At 40.7% G+C, this 22,683-nt stretch overlaps 1 protein-coding gene across 8 annotated transcripts in view; it reads right to left on the bottom strand.

Moving 5' to 3' along the window:
• FOCAD (focadhesin) overlaps positions 1-22,683 on the bottom strand; it is a 296,022-nt gene that overhangs the window by 247,786 nt on the left and 25,553 nt on the right. For 4 of the 8 annotated variants that reach the window (XR_014301953.1, XR_014301954.1, XM_082695369.1 and 1 more), the window contains 3 exons: positions 19,142-19,230; positions 15,779-15,853; positions 12,957-13,111 (listed from right to left, as the gene is read on the bottom strand). Coding sequence is in view for 6 of the 8 variants with exons in the window: in XM_082695369.1 (XP_082551495.1) it covers positions 12,957-13,111; positions 15,779-15,853; positions 19,142-19,198 (287 nt within the window). In the remaining 2 variants the exon portion in view is untranslated. Of the gene's footprint in view, positions 1-12,956; positions 13,112-15,778; positions 15,854-19,141; positions 19,231-20,762; positions 20,947-21,809; positions 21,961-22,683 lie in introns of those variants that run through there. The other 4 variants (XM_082695373.1, XM_082695370.1, XM_082695371.1 and 1 more) reach the window with 4 other exon arrangements.

The raw sequence follows: 22,683 nt of genomic DNA, 5'->3' as shown, positions 1-22,683 counted from the left end.
CAATAAACAAGAAAAGCACAAAATAAGGCTAATCATGTAATAGCAAGAGAGCGAAGAACATAGATATGCAAATCACAGAAGAATAAGGTTCTAAATATCCAGTGTTGATGAGTGAATGGGGAAATAAACACTTTCAGGTTGAGTATACATTGGTTCAGTCTTTTTTTTTTTTTTTTTTTAAGTGATCTCTACACCCAACACGGCACTTGAACTCACAACCCTGAAATCAAGAGTAACATGTTCTCCCAACTGAGCCAGCCAGGTACCCCCGCAGGTTCAGTCTTTATGGAGAGCAAACAGCCGTATTCATAAATGTTTAAATCCATAAATTCAACTTCTAAGAACCCATCATACAGAAATACCCTTACATAGTCAAAAGAAGATCTCATGCTGTATTTGTTATCTTTAAAAATAGAAGAAAAACATGTTTGTCAATAGACAAGTGTTTAAAATATGATACATTTAGGGCACGTGAGTGGCTGTGTCAGTTAAACATCCAACTCTTGGTTTCAGCTCAGGTTATAGTCTCAGTCTTAATTAAGATCAAGCCTCACCTTGGGCTCCTGGCTCAGCAGGAGTCTGCTTGTCCCCCTCTCCCCTCTGCCCCGTACCTCGTATGCACATGCCCTCCCATGTGTGCACACTCTCTCTCTCTCAAACAGATACAATCTTTAATAATAACAATAAAATAAACTATGATACATTCATAATAAAGAATACTCTGCAGCTGTTAACAAAGAGGCAATGGATGTATGGAAAGATATCTTATACCTATTAAGTGAAAAACTCAAGTTTTAGAACTATGCATATGACATAGGATTGGATTACCCAATTTTAAAACATTTGGAGTGTCCATAGTTATAAATACTTTCTTTATAGGTTTAGACATGGGGCTCCAACTTCACTGGAGTGAAGTGATTCCAAGTGCCTGGTCCTGACTACAGATCACCACTCCAGCTCCCTCTGTATTGCAGAGGGAACCAAGTGCAGATCTGAAGTTGCCTCTGAAACACACTAAGAGCCCTGAGTCTTCTAATTTCCAGTTTTCACCAGAGCCCAAAAAGACAGTGAATTTTTAAAAAAGAAGAAAAAAGAGAGGATGCCTGGGTGGCTCAGTTGGTTGAGCGACTGCCTTTGGCTCAGATCAGGATCCCAGAGTCCTGGCATCGCGCTCCACATGAACTTCCCAGCTCCTCCGGGAGTCTGCTTTTCCCTCTGACCTTCTCCCCTCTCATGTTCTCTCTCTCTCTCTCTCTCGCAAATAAATTAAATCTTTTAAAAAATTAAAATAAGGGACGCCTGGGTAGCTTAGTTGGTTAAGCATATGCCTTCAGCTCAGGTCATGATCCCGGGGTCCTGGAATGGAGTCTGGCCTCGGCTCTTAGCTCAGCCGGGAGCCTGCTTCTCCCTCTGCTGGCCCCTCCCCCAGTTTGTGCTTGCTCACTCTCACTCTCTTGTGACAAACAAATTAATTAAATATTAAATAAATAAATAAATTTAAAAATAAAATAAAAAATAAAAAAGAAGAAAAGAGAAGATGACAAAAATGAAAAGTTATACCATTTACTACTTTCACTACCTACAAGTGCCATTGTTTGGGTTTTCAAAAAAGTATGCGCCACTTTTATTTTTCTAATAGTAAAAAAAGGGTAAAAGAGATTTATAATCTCATGGTGAAGAAGGACTCACTGAACACAAATAGAAGAGGAAATCTGATCCCCTAGATGGGTAATAAGAGTAGAAATTTAAGTAAACAATAAAATAATCACAGTATCTTTTATTTATAACCTATGGTTAGTCACAGTTTGGCACAGACACAGAAACATGTTCATATGAAAAAGGAGACTTCTGAGGAACATTTTCAGATATTGGAATTAGCCCTTGGAGAAGCAGGTTTTCTATGTACATATATATACAGAAGAGTTCTTTAACGAGACCAAGTAAAGGCTTTAATCAGGACAGAAAAGATCTGGTTACATATTATGACTATGTGTTACTAGATATTCCCACATCAACATTGGAACTCTGTTTCAAAGTCAACATCTGTCTCAAAGTCAACACGTCTAAAATCTAACTCTTGTTCTTCCCACACGCCTTTTCTCTCGTTGTTCCTTATCTACCTTGGCAAGTCAGAAATCAAGGCGTCACCTTTGACATATTCCATTCAGTCATCCTCATATGTAACTTACCTCAATGCTTCACCCCTTCTTTTTCTTTTTGTTTTTGTTTTTTTTTTAATTTATTTATGTGAGAGGGAGAGTGCACCAGGTGGAGAAGCAGAGGAATAGAGTCCTCCTAAGCAGACATCACACTGAGCATGGAACCCAATACGGGGCTTGATCTAATGACCCTGAGCTCATGACCTAAGCTGAAACCAAGAGTCAGATGCTTGACTGACTGCATCACCCAAGTAGCCCAACTTCACCCCTTCTATAGCTTCCAAATCCACTTGTTTCCCTCCCTGGTGCAAGCAGGTATCTTCCTTCTCCTGATCTATACAGCAAGAGCCACCTAAACTCATCTCCTTATACCATTCTACCTGCCTACCCAAAACCCAACACTTTTTTTTTTTTTTAAGATTTTATTTCCTTGATGGAGAGAGAGTGAGAGAGCCCAAGCAGGGCGAGTGATAGAGGGAGAGGGAGATACAGGCTCCCCACAGAGAAGAGCTCAATCCAAGGAGTCAGGAATCATGACCTGAACTGGAGGCAGATGCTTAACCAACTGGGCCACCCAGGTGCCTCCAACACTTTTAATATTACGTGCATATTGAAGCCAGAGAGGCCTTTTTGAAACGCCTGATACCCAGGAGATAAATACTTGGGTAGATTCCCTGACACTCAGGATAAAGATGCAAATGCTCAAGATAAGCCATTGTGAACTGCCTTCTCTTGCCCCTACCTACCTTCCCAGCTTCATCTCAAACCACTCTCCCTTTGTTTTTAACACTCTTTTCTCTTTTTTGTAAAGATGTTATTAGTTTGAGAGAGAGAGAGAGAGCAGGAGCTGGGAAAGGGGCAGAGGGACAAAAAGACTGCCCACTGAGCATGGGGCTCAACCCCAGGTCCATGTGGGACTCGATCCCAGGACCCTGAGATCATGACCTGAGCCAAAGGCGACACTTAATCAACTAAGCAACCCAGGGGCCCCAGCTTTTAACATAGTTACTGCCATTGCTACTGTTTGGAGAGGTAATACAAAGTTTCAAAAGAACATTCCAGAACATGACAATGGAAAACATGGCAGCATCTCACCAGCACAGGAACATAGTTACATTACCTTTGACAATGACTCTCTATCCACTCAACTCTCTATCCACTCATCTGCCTAGCCCTGTCGGACCAACACCGGTCTGACATCAGTCACATAGGCATAGTTACAGTTCAAAGCTACAGCTGAGCTGAGGGGCTGAAAGATACCTATTTCCCAACTCGCGGCTTTCCTCCAAGTTCAATCCCAGTGCAGAAGACTCCTTGGAAATAGTGTTCCAGTCTCCTGCGTGGGGACTTGCTATTCTTTCCCCATTCATGTGGTTCATGTGTAACCTAGCACACATATATTCACACAGTGAAGACACAGCCTCTAGAGGGCTACACTGTGTCTCCCAGAAGGATACATCTAAGTCCTGTCCCCTGGGACCCATGAACATGACTTTATATGGAAATAGGGTCTCTGCAGATATGGTTAAGGATCCTGAGATCAGCTCATCCAGGATGGACCTTAAATTCAATGACTAGTGTGCTTCTAAGAGAAAGGGAAGGGAGAGCATAGACAGACACCCAGACAAGGAGGGCCTGGAAAGACAGAGTTACGAAGCCACAAGCCAAGGAATACCAAGGATTGTAACAGCTAAGAGAAGAGCTAATAGAGAAAAATGGAACACGTGCTCCCAGCCTCCAGAAGGAACCAATCCTGCAGCGTCCTTGGTTTGGGATTTCTAGACCCCAGAATTGTGAAATAATAAATTTCTGTTATTTTAAGCCACAAAGTTTGTGGTCATTCTGTGGAAAGAGCCCTAGAAGACTAACACATAGCCTCTGGCATACCTGACTGGTCCAGAGTGAACATCTCACACATACATGGGTCCTTGGAAATCTGTAATCATGGCTAAGCTCAGTCTGGCTGTCCCTTAAATAGAAGAGCAATTAGCCCAGGTGCAGGTGGTGCCCTGTGGATTAGTAGCAGAAAGACTCAGTCTGCGGCAAGAGGGGAGAAACATGCAATCTGTATCCAATTCATTTCTGAGGCCTGGCTGCATCCCTGTTCTTGGGTCCTGGGGGACACCCATTTACCAAAAAAATAAAAAGCACCCTTTGAGGCTCAAATTAGTTCAAGTAGGTTTCTGTAACTCGTAGCCCAGAGAGTGCTAACACACTCAGTAACCTGCTGCCAAAAGTCCTTCAGTGAAGATCAGCTGGAACAAGTTCTTCCTTGGGAAGGTTCCAGAAAAAGCTGACTTGACTCGAGAAGCCTCTCAGTGAGAGCAGCAGAGACTTCAGGCCTCAGCTACAAGCAGAGCAGCAAGAGACAACATGAAAAGAAACCTCAGTTTTCCCTGGGCCTAAGAGCCAAGACCCAGATCTTAACATGAAAGGGAGTTGCAGGTCAAAAATGATAATGAGTGTTCCAAGGAAGTAAATAAATAAGGCCAAAGAGAAAACATTTTTGGTCAAGCTGTACAAACCCCAGTAATTAAAACCACACACGAAATTGCTTTTCTCTAGGTAAATATAGCACACTATTGTGCATATGAATAGCACGCGTCAGGTTTCCTTTGTTTGGGGGTGACTGAATTACAACATGAAACTCATGTATGCTCAGTCTCTTTTTAGAAAGACCTCAAATAATACTTGGCTCTTTGATTTTGAAATACTCCAAATATGAGGTACAAGGAAGTACCCATACTACTTTTTGGACCAGGGATGAGAATTACCAAGTGTCTGGGTTGAAGAGAATGACACAAATTATCTCTGGAGGGGGCATCCCTGGGTCTGATGGGAACAAATGGTATGAATGCGGCCAAGTCTTTTTTTCACCAGAAAGGATAATTGGTCAGCCTTAAGAACAGTAAGTCACCAGCAAACAAGGGAATGTTAAACACTAGATTAATGATCAAATCATTTTTGAAATTCATTATAAAATTATGAGAGAGAGAGAGAGAGAGAGACAAAGAAGACCAGGAAGAAAGGAAGGAAATCAAAAACAGTTCTGGGAAACCAGGCTTGCATAAATGACCAAAAAAATAATGCTTAAAAAAAAGTCTAAGAAATATAATACTACTGACTGCTTGCTTGGGGAAGTTCTACATACTCATTTATCTTCTCAGTCCCAGAAAACAGCCTGATTTCTTCTGAAGCCTTTTCCCACTATAAAAGTAACATGGATTTCAGTAGTTGCTTTTCCTAAATCACCTAGAAACATCTTAGTACAAATACATGGCTCTTACAATGGAAGATTTTGAGACAAACAAAGCCTTCAATCAGATCAAGGAACTTGAAAAGAAATAGGGCAGAATGTCCTAGACGGCAAAAGTGCCTGGAATCACTTTTCTGGTTACGAGCTGCAAGCTGAAAGACATTCTGGGATTTGGGGGGAAAGAAAAAGGATTGGAGAAAAGAAAAGGAGAACATTTGGAAACAAGCTAAACAGCTTACAGGAGTATTTAGAAGAGAAGATTGGGAAACTGACATGGTCTTAACAATTCTGTCACTCTCAGATAAGAGTGAAATAAGCAATGATGCCCATGTAGATACGACCCTGAAACCATCTCTCAAGTTCAAGAAAAATACTGATGCCCCATGGGGCACCTGGGTGGTTCAGTCGTTAAGCGTCTGCCTTCGGCTCAGGTCATGATCCCAGGGTCCTGGGATCCAGCCCCACGTGGGGCTCCCTGCTCAGCAGGAAGCCTGTTTCTCCCTCTCCCACTCCCCGGCTTGTGTTTCCTCTCTCACTATGTCTCTTTAAAAAAGAAAAAAGTGGGGTGGGAAAAAAAAAAAAGAAAAGAAAAGAAAAGAAAAGAAAAAAGATACTGACACCCCAACTACAGATGAAAGCATGCTATGACCGGACCCCTTAAATCTTGGGGAAAACCTATGAAGCCATCCTTCCTTGACACTTCTTCTCCTGCCAAATAAAACAAAAATGGAGAAACTAAATAGTAAAGAAAAGCTTCAATAATACAAGATATGAATACTGTCTCCTCAGTTGCTAGCCATCGCCTACAAGAGAATGAAACACCACAAGGAACATAGTCATCAATAAAAGAGAAGAGCCTGAAATACAAAAACTTTTCTCATTAAATTACCCTAAATGTCAACTCCCAATAGTTCTTCGAGTCATTTTTAAACAACTTGGACCTTCATCAATTCACGATCAAAGACTCACTGAAGGGGCGCCTGGGTGGCTCAGTGGGTTAAGCCGCTGCCTTCGGCTCAGGTCATGATCTCGGGGTCCTGGGATCGAGTCCCGCATCGGGCTCTCTGCTCAGCAGGGAGCCTGCTTCCTTCTCTCTCTCTCTCTCTGCCTACCTCTCAGTGTACTTGTAATTTCTCTCTGTCAAATAAATAAATAAAAAATCTTTAAAAAAAAAAAAAAAAAAAGACTCACTGAATCCATCAGCTTTAGTCAGGACCACTATGGGCATTTTTAATAGTCTATGCAAGATTTCATTAAAAAGCAGGCTTTAAGGGTGCCTGGGTGGCTCAGTCAGTTAAGCATCCGAATCTTGGATTCAGCTCATGTCATGATCTCGGGGTTCTGGGATCGAGCCCCATCTGCACTGGGATCTGTGCTCAGTGTAGAGTCTGCTTAGCATTCTCTCTCTGCCACTCCCCTTGCCCCTTCTCTCTCTCAAACAAATAAAATCTTTTAAAAAGAAAAATAAAAAGTAGGCTTTCCTTTAGGAATCTCAGAAAACAGACTTTAATCTCTCATACCTCAACACACATTATTTTCTCCAAATATATAAATCACAGGTCTCTCCCCTACTTAAAAGCAAAAAAGGCACACAAATCAGGAGCTAGTCTGGTTTAACTAGCACAGGACCATCTTCCCAAACACATTTTTAAAAGAAGGAAGGGGTTGGGGAAGCAGTTGAACTGAAATTACAGGCTGTCATGACATCTCAGTATCGAAAACGGAATACCTAGTTCTACAGGAGAGAACACTTTGTGTGCACAATCCCGTTACTAAGCAACTAAAACAATGGCTGCACGAGCCTCCTAGAAGCAGGCACAGTAAAGAGGGGAGGGGTGCGGAATCTAAGAACAGAAAAATGGAAAAACTTGCTTTGGGAATTATTATCTCAGGATAAATTCAATGTAAAAACAAAAATAAACAAAATCTAAAATAATCTAAACTTAAAACAAGCAGTTCCTTAAGAAACGAAAAAAGTACATGCTACCATGTATCATGCACTTGAATTTCAGTTTGTTTAATTTCAAAATTCACATTTTAACTGGTGATGATGATTTCCTTACTGTGTTTCCTTTGTGGTCCCCCTTCTTTCCTTCACCCTCCCTAGGGAAAAATGTTTTTTCAAATTTCCTTACTGATTAAAAGAACATTTTAGACCTCTTAAATCCATTTCTTTGTTTACAGAAGCTATAAAAACTAGTTTACAATTGTTTCATGTTGCCTTTGAACCAAGAACACTCTTAGACATCAAACTATTCCTTTGAAGGGAACAGTCTCTCAAACAGAGCCAGACACTTTCCCAGCCACGCCCTGAAGTTTAGACAACCAGAGCTTTGCAAATGTCAAGTCTTTTGCAAAGTTAGACTATACAGTATAGCAGGCTCTAGACCACTGTTTCTCAAATTGCAGGTTGAATGGCCCAGGCTGGGGAGAGGGCTCCCATACGCGTTCCAAGAGAATTTTAAAGACTAGATTTACAAAGGGCTGAGAAGCAGGTTATAAGGCTAGGGGAGATGACCTCACAGACCTTTCCTTCCATCTTTCCTTGTGCCTTTCAACATTTCCTGCAATGCTGAGAAAGCTCCCGAAGCTACATTCTCCATTCTACAGAAGGCTGCTTCTCACTAAGGCTACCTCCCTCCCTCTCTCAATCTCTCCCTCAGTTCCTGAAAGATGCTATGCTAGTAGGTAGGCAAAACGAAAAGATTACACTTTAGAATTATTGTTCTACGTCAAAGCTGAGCAATTACTGTATGGCTCTGTTCCCAGGGTGCCTCTAGATCCTGATAAATCTCTCTTTGAAGAGAAATCCAGAGACAAGTAGAAACTTAAATGCTGGAAACTGAAGATGCAAAATATCTCAGTCAAGAAGCACAGGGAAATGACAAGTCATTCCTGCTTTTATATCCCAAAGATAAAGATGGGGGGAGTGGGGGAGGAGGGAATGTTTGCTTGATTTTTATCTCTAGTTTTATACTTTTGTGGACAGAAAAGATGCAAGATGTGATTCCAATCTCTTTTAAATTTATTGAGATTTGTTTTGTGGCCTAGCATGTAAGGTATTCAGGACAACGTTCCATGTACACTTGAAAAGAAATGTGTATTCCATTATTTGGGGATGGAATGTTCTGGATATATCCTGTTAGGTCCATCTGGTCCAACACGTCATTCAAAACCACTGTTTCCTTGTTGAGTTTCTGTATGGATGTTCTGTCCATTGATATAAGTGGGGTGTTACAGTCTTCTATTATTGTATTACAGTTTTCTTCCTTTATGTCTATCAATAGTTGTTTTATATATTGCTCCCATGTTGGGTGCATAAATATTTAAAATTGTCATATCCTCCTGTTAGATTGTCTCCTTTATCATTATATAGTGTTCTTCTCTGTTTCTTGTTACAGTCTTTGTTTCAAAGGCTATTTTGTGTAATGTAAGGACTGGTGCCCCAGTTTTCTTTCTTCTTCCATCTGCATGGTGAAAAGATGGTTTTGTGTGTCAGAAAATTCCCTGCACAGCATTTGAAGGAGAAGGCTGTTTGGGCCTCCTGTTTTTAATTAAATTAAATTAAATTTCTTAAATTTGATTCTCATTTTGTTTTTTTTCTAATGACATAAACAATACAAAGTATAGTCTTGGTAATCCTTACAAACCACAAAGCTCCGCTACTTGAAGTCAAGCAAATGAAAAAATTCTTCACACATAATTATTATCTCTACTGGCAACAATAAAGAAAAATGTCACACTTATATAACACATTTCATCATCAAATTGATTCAAAAATTAAACGGGTTTGCTTCAAGGTCTACCCTGTCTCCATCTCCCTGAGGCTTGTAAGTTAGTCAAGAACATTCTCAGACAGGAAACTTGAAAAAAAAATTTTCCCCCAGGATCTTCCAATCATTAAAATTCCTATATAGGTGGGATGCCTGGGTGGCTCAGCGGGTTAAGCAGCTGCCTTTGGCTCAGGTCATGATCCCAGGGTCCTAGGATCAAGTCCAGCATCAGGCTCCTTGCTCAGCAGGGAGCCTGCTTCTCTCTGCCTCTGCCTGCTTGTGCTCTCCTGACAAATAAATAAATAAAATCTTAAAAAAAAATTCCTATATAGGTTTACTATATAGGAATAAATAAAATAAAATACAAGGCTTTCTTCTATATCGTGACCATGTTTCTGATGACCCTTGAAAACTAACAGTCACCTGTATGTATCAGATTACTCATTGAAGCACTACCTATACTTGCAAAAAAAAAAATTGAGGGGTGCCTGGGTGGCTCAGAGGGTTGAGCCTCTGCCTTCGGCTAAGGTCATGGTCCCAGGGTTCTGGGATCAAGTCCCACATCAGGCTCTCTGCTTGGCGGGAGCCTGCTTCTTTCTCTTCCTCTGCCTGTCATTTCCTCTGTTTGTGCTCTCTCTCTCTCTCTCTGGCAAATAAATAAATAAAATCTAAAAAAAAAAAATTTGAAAACAACAGGGAATTGGGTAAATTATGGCACATTCATACAATGGAATATTATGCAGCTCCAAAAAATCAGAAAGCACTTTATTTTTGTTAAAGAACAGTCTCCAAGATACATATTTTCACTTAAGAATGAAAAATAAACCGTGTGCCTAATAGGCTATTTCTTTTCTTAAGGAAAAATAAACAGGTAAATTGTCAGTTATATGTACATAAACACATTTATAAGAAAAATAAGACCGTGTAAGACTTTTGCCTCCGAGGAAAGAAACTGAAATATAGGAGTAAGACAGACACCTTGCCTCATATACCCTTTTGGAATTTTTCCATGTGATTGTGTTGCTTATTTGAAAAATACATTTTTTTACTTTAATTTTTTAGAGAGTGAGCAGAAAGAGAGAGAGAGAATCTTAAGCTGGGCAAAGAGCCTGATGCAGGGCTCAATCTTACAACCCTGAGATCATGACCTTAGCTGAAATCAAGAGTCAGACACTTAATCAACTGAGCCACCTAGGCACCTCCAAAATATATGCATTTTTTTAAAGATTTTATTTATTTATTTGACAGAGAGAGATCACAAGTAGGCAGAGAGGCAGACAAAGAGAGAGGAGGAAGGAGGCTCTGCACTGAGCAGAGAGCCCGATGCGGGGCTCGATTCCAGGACCCTGAGATCATGACCTGAGCCGAAGGCAGAGGCTTTAACCCACTGAGCCACCCAGGCACCCCTCCAAAATATATGCTTTTAAATTTTAAAAAATCTAAGGTTACTGACAAATTGTAACGTATACAAATGACATGCTGATTCACTATCCACAAGGCTCATGCTTTTCACTCTTTTTTGTTTTTTTAATTTATCTGACAGAGAGAATAGAAGCAGAGGGGAGTGGCAGAGGGAGAAGCAGGCTCCCCACTGAGCCAAGAGCCAGACACAGGGATCCAGGACCCAGAGATCATGACCTGAGCCAAAGGTAGCCGCCTAACTGACTGAGCCACCCAGGTGCTCCAGCCTGTTTTTCAGTTTACAATAGTAATGACAGACTCATACTGATGTGTGAAGGACATCCTACACAGCAAAATTTTCTAACACTACCTTCTGGAATTAAAAGATATAATCTGGGGCACCTGGCTGGCTCAGCTGGTAGAGCATGCAACTCTTGATCTCAGGGCTATATTAAGTTCAAGCCCCATGTAGGGTGTGAAAATTACACAAAAATAACATCTTTTTTTTTTTAAGATTTTATTTATTGGGGCGCCTGGGTGGCTCAGTGGGTTAAGCCGCTGCCTTCGGCTCAGGTCATGGTCTCAGGGTCCTGGGATCAAGTCCCACATCCGGCTCTCTGCTCAGCAGGGAGCCTGTTTCCTCCTCTCTCTCTCTCTGCCTGCCTCTCTGCCTACTTGTGATCTCCCTCTGTCAAATAAATAAATAAAATCTTAAAAAAAAAAAAAAAGATTTTATTTATTTATTTGACAGACGGAGATCACAAGTAGGCAGAAAGGCAGGCAGAAAGAGAGGAGGAAGCAGGCTCCCTGCAGAACAGACAGCCCAATGTGGGGCTCGATCCCAGGACCCTGGGATCATGACCTGAGCCGAAGGCAGAGGCTTAACCCACTGAGCCAGCCAGGCGCCCCCAAAAATAAAATCTTAAGAAAAATAAGGTATAATATAACCTGCTCTAATTATTCCTTACATAGACAGAGACATCACCCTGCTGATACTTACTTCTGAATATAAATAATACAACTCCACAGTGCAAGTAGATTTTATGTTTATGTTTATGAATTCTAAGGCATCTGAAAACTAGTTAGGGGGACACAAATACTAATACCTGCATCTGAAAAAAGGGCAGAAGGCAAAATCTACACGGCCTGCTTAAAATCAACCAATAAGTTAAAAGAGAAACACATTAAAATGTAACATTTTAAAAGCCTCTTCAAAATTACTTTTTTAAAAGTATATGTACACACATGTGCACATGTGAACAGGTGCACAAGTGTGAGTCTGCACACAAAGAAAAAGACAGAAAATGATTTAAATTTTTAGACATGATCAAATTCTTACTTATTCAGAAATATTTGGTCATCTAATTACTGTCCAAAAATGTGCTCAAAATTAAAATATAGATTTAAAAAAAAATACTGTGAAAGATCAAGTAGCCCAGCTGGGAAGAGAGATGTTATCTGGCCAGGAGAGGTGACATGGAGCTGAACCTTGAAGAATGAAGGAGATGGTGTCAGAAAACAGGAAGAAACCCTCCATGCAGAAGTGGAGCTCACGCACAGGCTCAGGAACAGGGAAGGGCTGTGTATGGCTGGAGAAGAGGGTTCACGGCAGAAAATACAGGCTGAACAAAAGGCTGGAGCTAGTCTGGGAAAGGGCAAGTATACCACACTAAAGGGTTTGAGTTTCTGACTAGAGACAGCACACTACAAAGAAAACTCAAGGTTCCTAAAAAATACACAGAGAGGTTCTAAAAGAACAAAATAAGATTTGTGAAGAAAGATGAAAAGGCCAGAGGTTATTCAACCTAGCCAACTCTAAGCCCAGGATGCCATCTTCCACAGATAGGACAATGACAGCTGTATTCCTTCTCCATGGAAAGCAGAAAAAAAAGATTAGGTGTCCACCTCTGAGGACACTATGATAAAAAAAAAAAAAAACACAAGGAGAGGGATGCCTGGGGGGCTTGGTCGGTTCAGCGTCTGCCTTCGGCTCAGGTCATGATCTCAGGGTCCTGGGATCAAGTCTCGCATGGGGCTCCTGGCTCCGTGGGGAGCCTGCTTCTCCCTCTCCCTGCAGATCTGCCCACTTACACTCTCTCTCTGTATGTCAAATAAATAAATAAAACCTTAAGGGAGGGTGGGGGAAGAATGGTGCCTCAGAAAGCACTGGAGGCTTAACTACAGCAAATGACCACAAATTCCAAGACTATAGAGTTTAAATTGGCAAGTACGAAATATCAACTGCGTGACATCTTAAGGGAAAGAAAAACAACTGGCAAGTAGAGTGAATGTTGACATTTAATGGCAAATCAGTGACTTTTTTTCCTAAAAATGTGTTTTACTGATTAAACATGAAGGAAAGAATACCTGGTCGATGGCATCAGGTTGAGTATCCCATTGAGCACATAGTCAAACTCTGCGTGATCCTGAGCGACAAGGGCCACCAGGCCCTCACAGCAGCCCGTTCGAACCACCACATTATCACTGCAACACTTCTCCCAAAGCAAGTTCAAAGCTGGAGTCTGAAAACAAACCAGTGATCAAAAGACACAACCGATGAGCAGCAAAGGCATGGACAACCCCAGGCATTCATCGAAGCGTAATTTGTTCACAGTGGGCTAGCTTTCCCATACAAAGATGATGCTGTTGTCCCACCATTTGTAGAATAAACTAGAGTCTCCGAGAGAGATAATGGATGTGTTCTGATACAGCCACTCTCGCCCATCTGGTGTCCTGGCTGCAGAATAAGGCTGGCTGCAAACAGGGTATAACTTGAGTTTGAGCAACCCAAGGAAACTGACAGGGGATCAAAACAAAGGCCTGGCTCTCACACAGAGCTCCAACCAAGCTCTTGAACCAGACACCATCAATATCAGCTTAGCAGTTAGTCTAGGCTGAACTTCGTCCTAATCTGCCTGTGGTTTAAGCTCAAAATGCAACAACATTTTCAGAAAGTGTTTCTGCTCTCCTACCAGCAATCTTTACCACTTACATGCACCTCACATCCCCGACAATGCCCCTGCCTCAATTTACTGAAGTCTAATGTGAGTCCAGAGGAAAGATAGTAAAGGGGGGAACAGCAAGCTGCTATTTCCATGGTTTCCAACAAATGCCTAGAAAACTGCTGTGGTCAAGAAAGAAACTGACTTGGGACACCTGGGTGGCTCAGTCAGGTAAGCTTCTGCCTTCAGCTCAGGTCATGATCCCAGGGTCCTGGGATCGAGCCCCGCATCGGGCTGCCTGCTCAGCAGGAAGCCTGCTTCTCCCTCTCCCACTCCCCCTGCTTGTGTTCCCTCTCTCACTGTGTCTCTCTCTGTCAAATAAATAAATAAAAATCTTAAAAAAAAAAAGAAAAGAAAGAGAGAAAGAAACTTGACTTTTTGCCCCCTCAGACCATAAATCTGTCATGTTTGATAGAGAAGTACCAGAAGGGAACATAAGTAAATGTAAGATCTTTATTTTGAAAAATCCTATGAAAGCAGAGCTTCTACCTTTCAGAACATCCTCAAGAATCCATGACCCACCCCACCAGAAGAGCATGACTAAAGATAAACCATATTTGAATGTATTGTGGGTTAGTGAAGTCCATTTATATTTACATGCGGTTTGGGTTTTGTTTTGCTTTCTTTTGTTTTTTTAAAGAACATCATGAAGCTATTTTTCCCTCTTCCTGACATAAGTTATTAGAAAAATATATAATTTGAGGGAAAAAAACAAGGTTCCTCATCTCCCACAGAATAAAGAGTGAAAATCAACATCATATTGTGCTCACTTGCCCACAGTAGCTGGCTTTGAGAGCCTTTTCAGTCTTAGGATCCCACTATAACAGAACAATACAGTTAACAGTCAGTACAGGAAATAAATATTTATATTTCTGTTCTTTTACTCAGAAGAAAATTTTATTCACCTGTATGGCCAATATCAAAGGGTTCCATATGTCATTACTCCATTATAAACCAGAAAAATAGGGGCGCCTGGGTGGCTCAGTGGGTTAAAGCCTCTGCCTTCGGCTCAGGTCATGATCCCAGGGTTCTGGGATCAAGCCCCACATCGGGCTCTCTGCTCAGCAGTGAGCCTGCTTCCTCCTCTCTCTCTGCTTGCCTCTCCGCCTACTTGTGATTTCTATCTGTCAAATAAATGAATAAAATCTTAAAAAAAAAAAAAAAAACAGAAAAATAAAATAAAATAAAGGAATAAAAAAACCCTTGCTTCAGATGGAAGTGTGCATTCATTTACTAATAGAAGAGAAAACAGTTAAGTCATAGGGATTTGACATTCAGTAAATCCCAGCTGTTTAAGTAAAACCATTAGATCACCTCTGAGTACATAATATGATTATAGACAGGATTAAGATGAGGGTTCTCAGAAAACCTAATTTATATGACTACATACAAATACCAGATAAATGCCAATTAGTGAAATTTGCCTCTACACTGATTTCAACATGGCAGCAAAAGCTGGAAAGAGATGTGACTTGGGAGTAGCTAAACAAAAGCAATGTGAAAGGGTTAAAAAAAAAAAAAAGGCAATGTGAGAGAAAGGAAATCAATTATTTCTGTAGGGAAAAAAAAAATCTTATTTCCATCATCTACATTCTCCACAGAGTTTACCTGAGAGCACCCACTCAAGTGGAGTCTCCAACCAGCAGGTCAAAATCTACAACACTGGCTGACCAAAACCCAAGTGGTCTGCATCTCAGGAAGTGGAGTACTGCTTCAATCCTAGCATTCTCTGTCCTATGCACGGTAATTTTCCTTCAGCTCCAAGTTCCAAAGCATGACCTTTCCAACTCAGAACTCAGAACTTGGGCCGTCTGAAAGTAGGAGAAATCTCCTCCATAGCAGAAAGCTGCTATGTTCACTTTCTCCATTAAACAAAAAGATTCCCTCAGAGGTAATCCTAACTACCTTGTCTAAGGCATGCCTACCCTCATCCCACCCATGCTCCTTTTCACTAAAGTCACAGAATACTCCCCTTCCTCACCCCCTCCATATCTCACTCCCCAAGTCTGCTGTAACCAATTTTAAATTATAAAGAATTCAGAAGAAGAACTTGGCAAACCAAAAAACAAACAAACAAACAAAACCAGTTCAAGATCATTTCTACAGTGACCTGAAACAGAAGGCATGCCTACGTGCAGCTGGGAGCAGTTATCTGAAGAGAACTCAAGCACAAAGGTGAATACAGACCTGGTTTGTCGATTGGTGGATCTTTTCTGAAAACCCATTTTCCTTCAGGACTGCAGCAATAAGATGACCCACAGCCTTAAAAAAAAAAAAAAAAAATCAACAGATCTCTCCAGTTAGTGCATTTGAAGGTAACTCCTGTCAATACAAGTTGATATGGGAAAAAAAAAAGAATACTAGGTGATTGGAGTATGAGTGTGCCAACCAGTCAAGTGGTAATAAAATTCCCATTCATTTGAGAGTATGCTCTGTGGAAGGCACTGAATTAGGCATTCTACATACATAATTTCTTAGCTTCATAACAACTCTCAAGGTAGGCATTTTTATCCCAATAAGCAAACTACAGTTCATAGATGTTAAGAAAATTGCCAGATTTTCAGTTCAAATTGCTGTCACTTACTATTAGAAGATAATGTGAGATTGCTTCATCCATTAAACCGGGAGACAAATGAGAAACTCCACAGCTTTTAAAATCATTTTTGCATCTAAATGAAATCCATCATGCTTCATCATGCCCTTAATGAAGATGGAGAAAACTCATCCCCATTTTTATGACCATAGCCCATAGAGATCTGAGCCAGTACCACAACCCTTCTCTTTCGCTTAGGCCTATGATTTAATTTCTTTATTATTTTCTTATAGGTTTTAGCCCTTGCAAAAGCTTTTAGTCTCATAAATTTCTAATATGTTCCCATATCCTACTTTGGTCAAAAAGCCCAAAATTAAATCTAAGACTCTATTTCTAGAGGACTGTTGATGACAAATACATAAGTATCATTCCTTCCTACCACCTCAACTCCATTCCCCTGGTTCTTCACCCCTCCCCAGCACTGCTCTGCTGCCTTATAGCCATAAGCCAGCAACAATGACAGTCCTCCTACGTATGGGCTGGAAAAAACTCTCCAACTGCACCAAGTGTTGATCCTGCACTTGGACTGACATATGATACATCTGGGGGTTGCTGTCAGTCTTGAAGTCTCCAGAAAAGCTCACACAAAAACAAAGCATCTCCCCCACTTCATTTCTTTTCGTATTTCACACCTTGGAAATGCTTTAAGACCTCGATGCTTGATGATCTCAGTTTTGTAATATAAATCACTCAATGACATGAATATTACGTTTAGACCAATTAACTGTCTCTTACCTCCTAGTTCAAGGGAAATTAACAAGAACTGAAGACCAGTGAACAGCTTTGGTGGCTGTTTACAAAATACACCGTATTTCATTGAATGCAACCAACCATCAACAGCGAGAGGCACCATTATTTTATTTCTACTACTAAGGAAGAAAGGCTGCCCATTAACCTATGTTACATAATGTGCCTTATGATTTAGAGTTTTGATTTTATATTAGCGAAAGAGTTCCTTTAGAAAAATCACGGCCAAGTTCACAATGGTGCGGGCAAGACCAGCTGTGTAAAAACTGCTGCCACAAATTACTAGATGCAACCCAATTTCAAAGATGCTAAAATGTGGAAAAAATGTGTGTGAATCAATGAAATATGGTGCTAACACTGAGCAACAGTTACAAAAGAACAGAGAGAGAGAACAGGGCACAATTGCAAGAACCACATAAAACCAGTATGAAACACAACAGGGACCAAAAAAAAAAAAAAAAGAAAGAAAGAAAGAAAAGCTCCCATTCATATTTAGAAAAAAAAGGACTAAAAGAAGATCAGCTTACTGACAAACATCCCCCCACTAGATCCAACTTCTCTTGTTTGCCTTTCTGTGTATCCTACTAACAAATCAGAGAATACAGGCTAAACTGATTTTAAAGCACAAAGTCCAAGGATAAGTGACCCTGTATTGCTACTTAAGTTTTCCATAATACAATAGCTGAAAGAGACATTCTCCATCCATGAACTCATACATATACACTTCTCACTTAATTTAACAGTAACACACACAGGCACTTCTCAGTTATCTATGCTAATGAAGGGACTCCAGGCACAGAAAATAGAAACTGTGGACAGTATCCTCTTCATCCTCCTCTTCACGGTAAGGACCTGTGCTGTACAGGACAGGACTCCAACCCAGTCAGGTAGAAGGGAATCTTGCATAAGGAGTGTTCTACTCCTCATGGAAGGGTTCCCCACTACCCAGCTAGGTCAATTCCCACAGCAGGCATCTCCGGAGAAAACTTGCTGAAAGCGTCCAACAGGCTGTATACGCTGTTCGGTCTTGGAGCTGGCTTCTGCTGGTCGCCTGGTTTCACTCTCGCAAGAAAAGACAGCAAGCTATTACAGCACCTTGACCAACCAGAATGCTTCTAGTTAGTGCAAGGCCAACCAGAAAACCACTTTTGGTTGAATCCTAATAACAAAAAATCTCTCAAAATAAATTATCACCAAGCCCTGCCTGTGTTACTACATACATCAATTTTTTTTTTTTTAATCCAGGGTATTTTACTTACTGAATGTTGGTTATTACAGTAAAAATCCCTTACTCTTTATAGTTGTACAGGGATAAAATAGACCATTTTAAGTATCAATCTCTCATACTCCATAGATGTGTAACCATTTATTTCTATTCCCCAAAATTCATTGTAGACTTAAAAAAAAATACAAATCTAAGGGCCTCCTAAATAATCAAGGTTTTATTATGTCTAAGAAGAAAAGTATGATATAAACAGAAACCGAAACTGGGGGCACCCGGATGGCTCAGTCAGTTAAGGGTTTGCCTTCAGCTCAGGTCATGATCTCTGGGTCCTGGAACAAGCCCCACGTCAGGCTCTCTACTCAGCGGGAAGACTGCTTCTCCCTCTATGCTCTCCCTCTCTCTCTCTTTCTCTCAAATAAATAAATAAAATCTCTTAAAAAAAAGAAGAAGAAGAAGCTGAGATTGGTCAATTTCAAATATTCACCTTCCTATGTCACATATAAATTTTCAGCGTTTTTTATTTAATTTTTTAATATAATCTTTATAAGATATGAGGGCACTTGGGTGGCTCAGTCGATTAAGCAGACAACTCTTGGTTTCCACTTGGGTCATGCCCCATGTCGGGCTCTGTGTTCAGTGCAGAGTCTGCTTCAGATTCTCTGTCCCTCTCCCTCTCAAACAAATAAGTAAAATCTAAAAAAATAATAATAATAAAATAAAGTAACCTCTGCACCCAAAGTGAGGCTCAAACTCATAACCCTAAGATCAAGATTAGCATGCACACCAACATGAGGAGCCAGCCAGGTGCCCCTCAAACATAAATTTTCAAATTAACTAATATAAAAGTTAATAAAGCAATAACTATGTAGAATCCTTTATGTAGAATAAAATACTTAATGTTAAAACTGTGAAGTTCTACTAACAATCCACCAAAGCATTGCATTTGTTACCATGAAGCAAAAATAATTAAATATATAAAAATTACCTGTGATTGGATAAGAGAATTTGGAAATTCAAACCTTTTCCTGATATCGTCTGACATTTTTGCTCCTCTTACATGTATATAAGACGACTCTGTAATCAAAAGAAAAGAAGATTTGTTAGTCTGGAAAAGGCTTTCAAACCAATTATTCCTCAAATAACATAAAAGTAATTCATTCCAAAGACACCAACGGAAATAAGGCATAGGGCTCTGCACCATAATTGCTGGCGTACGATCACCAACCACTCCTGCCCACAAATGCCATGACTGATAAATAAACTAAAATGCTCAACCACTCTTGGTTTTTCCCATTAGAGCAAATTCTGGAACAGATTAATTCACACTATGGAAACACCCAAAAAAATCCCAAAAGCTCCAGCCTAAATAACAGGATTTTAAAAGTTCAACCACATGTTTGAAATAGAAACTCTTTCAAAGATCAAAACGTCTAAGAGAGAAAGAATCACATTTTTGCAAAATTATTTAAACTCTACCACGGTCTGGGTACAAGCTTTCATTTAAACACTCATCTAACTGCTGGTGACAAGTGTGAAGCCTAGGTGAGCTTTTTTCAGGGGGTAGAGAAATGACCTAGAAACTCACACTGAAACAGATTGCTTGTCTGCTAAAAGAGGAAGCAATTAGCACCAACTTTTAATATTTCCATCACACCTCTCATTCCTACTGGGCTGTCAAGAAAGGAAAGAAAAGGAAAGGAAAAGAAAGAAAAGAAAAAGAAAGGAAAAAGGAAAAGGAAAAGGAAAAGAAAAGGAAATGGGAAAGGCAAGGCAAGAGAAAAGACAAGAGAAGAAAAGAGAAAGAAAGAAAGAAAGAAAGAAAGAAAGAAAGAAAGAAAGAAAGAAAGAAAGAAAGAAAAATGTTTTCAAGTATGCAAAATGGATGGAGGAGGGCAAGGTCAAGAGAAGGCTCTGAAGTACTGAAAGGATTTCCTAAGGACCTCAATTTATCCAGTCCATGCAGTCCTGAACCCACCAAACTACACTACTTTGAAAAAATAAGGTGCTATTAGTGGGTTAAGCATCCCACTCTTAATCGCTTGATCTCAGGGAGTTCAAGCCCTGTGTTGGGCTTCATACTGGGTATGGAGTCTACTTAAAAATATTTACATATATATTAAAAAAAAATTCCAGGTAGTCCAGGTTACCCTATATAAATAATACACAGCGAAAAAAAGTTCTCCTGCTCTCACAAACGGAGGTGCCTTGTGTTGAACGCAAGGCTCTACTACTTTCCTCCCTTTCCTCCAAAACTACACTCTCTGAATGGATGGATCATTCATCCTAGCCTTCTTCTTCAATATCTAGGGCCAACTTTACTCCCCTGAATTTGACACCTCGCAGCACTGAAATAGCTTCAAAGACTGCAAATTATGTCTGCTAGCAAAATCTACTCGGTAGTTTATGAAGGTCAAAATTTGCTCAACTTTCCAGATGTGTCCATCTCCTCCTTCTTGGAGTTTTCTGCTCCCTGGAATTCTGTAAGATATCAGAACACCATTTCCCAAAGTGTGTCCCCAGGAAACCTAGGATGAAGACATCCCGGTTTTGTAGGGAATATATATTAGCACCTTAATGTTCATTCACTCATTCACTCAAATACTTACTAGCTGCCTATTGGGTGTCAGGCACTGCTCAGTGTGCTTAGGCAACTTCCAGAAACAGAACAGACAAAAATCCCTACACTCATGGAGCTTAGGATATTACAGAAACGCTTTCTGTTTTAAATATGGCAACTAGGGTCAGTCTCTTCTGCAGAGGATGACATTTGGTGAGTCGCCATACAGATGTCTGGGGGAAGATATCACAGACACAGTGAACAGTGAGTGAAAAACCCAAAGCGCATCAAGTGCTTAAGTCCAGGGCTTGAAAAGAACAAAGAAAGGAGCCAAGAGTGAAAGAGGCACCTGGGCAACTTAGTCATTAAACGTCTGCCTTTGGCTCAGGTCATGATCCTGGGATCCTGGGATGGAGTCCCATGTTGGGCTCCCAGCTCCTCGGGAAGCCTGCTTCTCCCTCTCCCTCTACTCCTCCCCCTTCACTCATGCTCTCTCTCTCTCTCTCATAAATGAATAAAGGCTTTAAAAAAAATTGAATGAAGGAAGAACAAAATGGAAAATCAGAAAGTCAGTAAGAAGTCAGATCACAGGGACACTTGGGTGGCTCAGAGGTCAAGCATCTGCCTTCAGCTCAGGTCATGATCCCAGTGTCCCAGCACTGAGTTGCTCCAAATCTGGTTCCTTGTTCAGCAGGGAGCCTGCATCTCCCTCTGCCTGCCACTCCCCCGGCTTAATGCCCTCTCTCCGACTCACATATAAATAAATCAAATCTCAAAAAAAAGAAGCAGAAGAAGAAGTCAGTTTATAAAACGCCATGCAGGTCACCAGAAGGACTAATGTATCTGTCCCCAGTGACATGGTAAGCTGGTACTGAAAAAGAGTGGTAAGATTTTAACAGAATCACCTGAGATGAAGAGTGCTCAGATTCTAGATACATTTGAAGGTAGAGTCAATGTGGTTGCTGATGACTGGTTGAAAGTATAGAAGAAAGGGTCAGAGATGACTCCAAAGTGTTTGATCTGAGCACCTTTAATTTTAATGTCAATTCCTTTGGGCATTTTATACATTAAACAAAACAATTTATATATCACTTACCATGGATGTTTTACTAAGAGAAAAAGACGGAGTTGCCATCAACTGAGAGAGGGAAACCAGTTTTGTGGGGGAAAGCTGGGAAACTTGCCAGTTTCAGATGTCTAACAGATATCCAAAAGGAGAGGTCAGGTAGAAAGCTGAATACATGAATCTACAACTGAAGAGACAGATCTTAGCTAAAGATATAAATGATGATGCACATTAATTATAGAATCTGAGAGGTATTAAAGCAAGAAGTCTGATTAACTTTGCTTAACTCAGAGTTTACCAAATTTATCTGATCATGGCACCCTTTTTTCTAGAAATATCTGGTAACAGTCTATACAACCAGCCCTTCCTGGGACACACACTTGGAAACTGTTCTACCAACTCCAACTCCTCTGTCCATTCCACTTCCTGCACCCCATCTTCCTTACTGCTGCCAAGTTCCCTGCCTTGTGCTCTCTCCCCTCATGGAAACTCTCCCAGAGCCCAGCCCATACCCCCAAACCCATCCCTGCTCTCTTTTATAAAGCCAGCGATTGGAGATGTCAAAAAGGAAGCGCATATTGGGGTACCTGGCTGGCTCAGTCGGAAGAGCACACAACTCCTGATCTCAGGATTGTGAGTTCAAGCCCCACGTTAGATACAGAAAGTGCTTAAAAAAAAAAAAAAAAAAACTTCATGAAAATGTGCTCAACATCACTCAGCACCAGGGAAATACAAATCAAAACCACAATGAGATACCACCTCACACCAGTCAGAAAGGCTAAAATTAACCAGTCAGGAAACAACAGGTGTTGGCGAGGATGCAGAGAAAGGGGAACCCTCCTACACTGTTGGTGGGAATGCAAGCTGGTGTGGCCACTCTGGAAAACAGTGCCGAGGTTCCTCA

The sequence above is a fragment of the Mustela nivalis genome, assembly GCF_964662115.1.
Source record: "Mustela nivalis genome assembly, chromosome: 13".
Classification (NCBI taxonomy): Eukaryota; Metazoa; Chordata; class Mammalia; order Carnivora; family Mustelidae; genus Mustela; species Mustela nivalis.
This window is presented reverse-complemented; position numbering and strand designations above follow the sequence as displayed.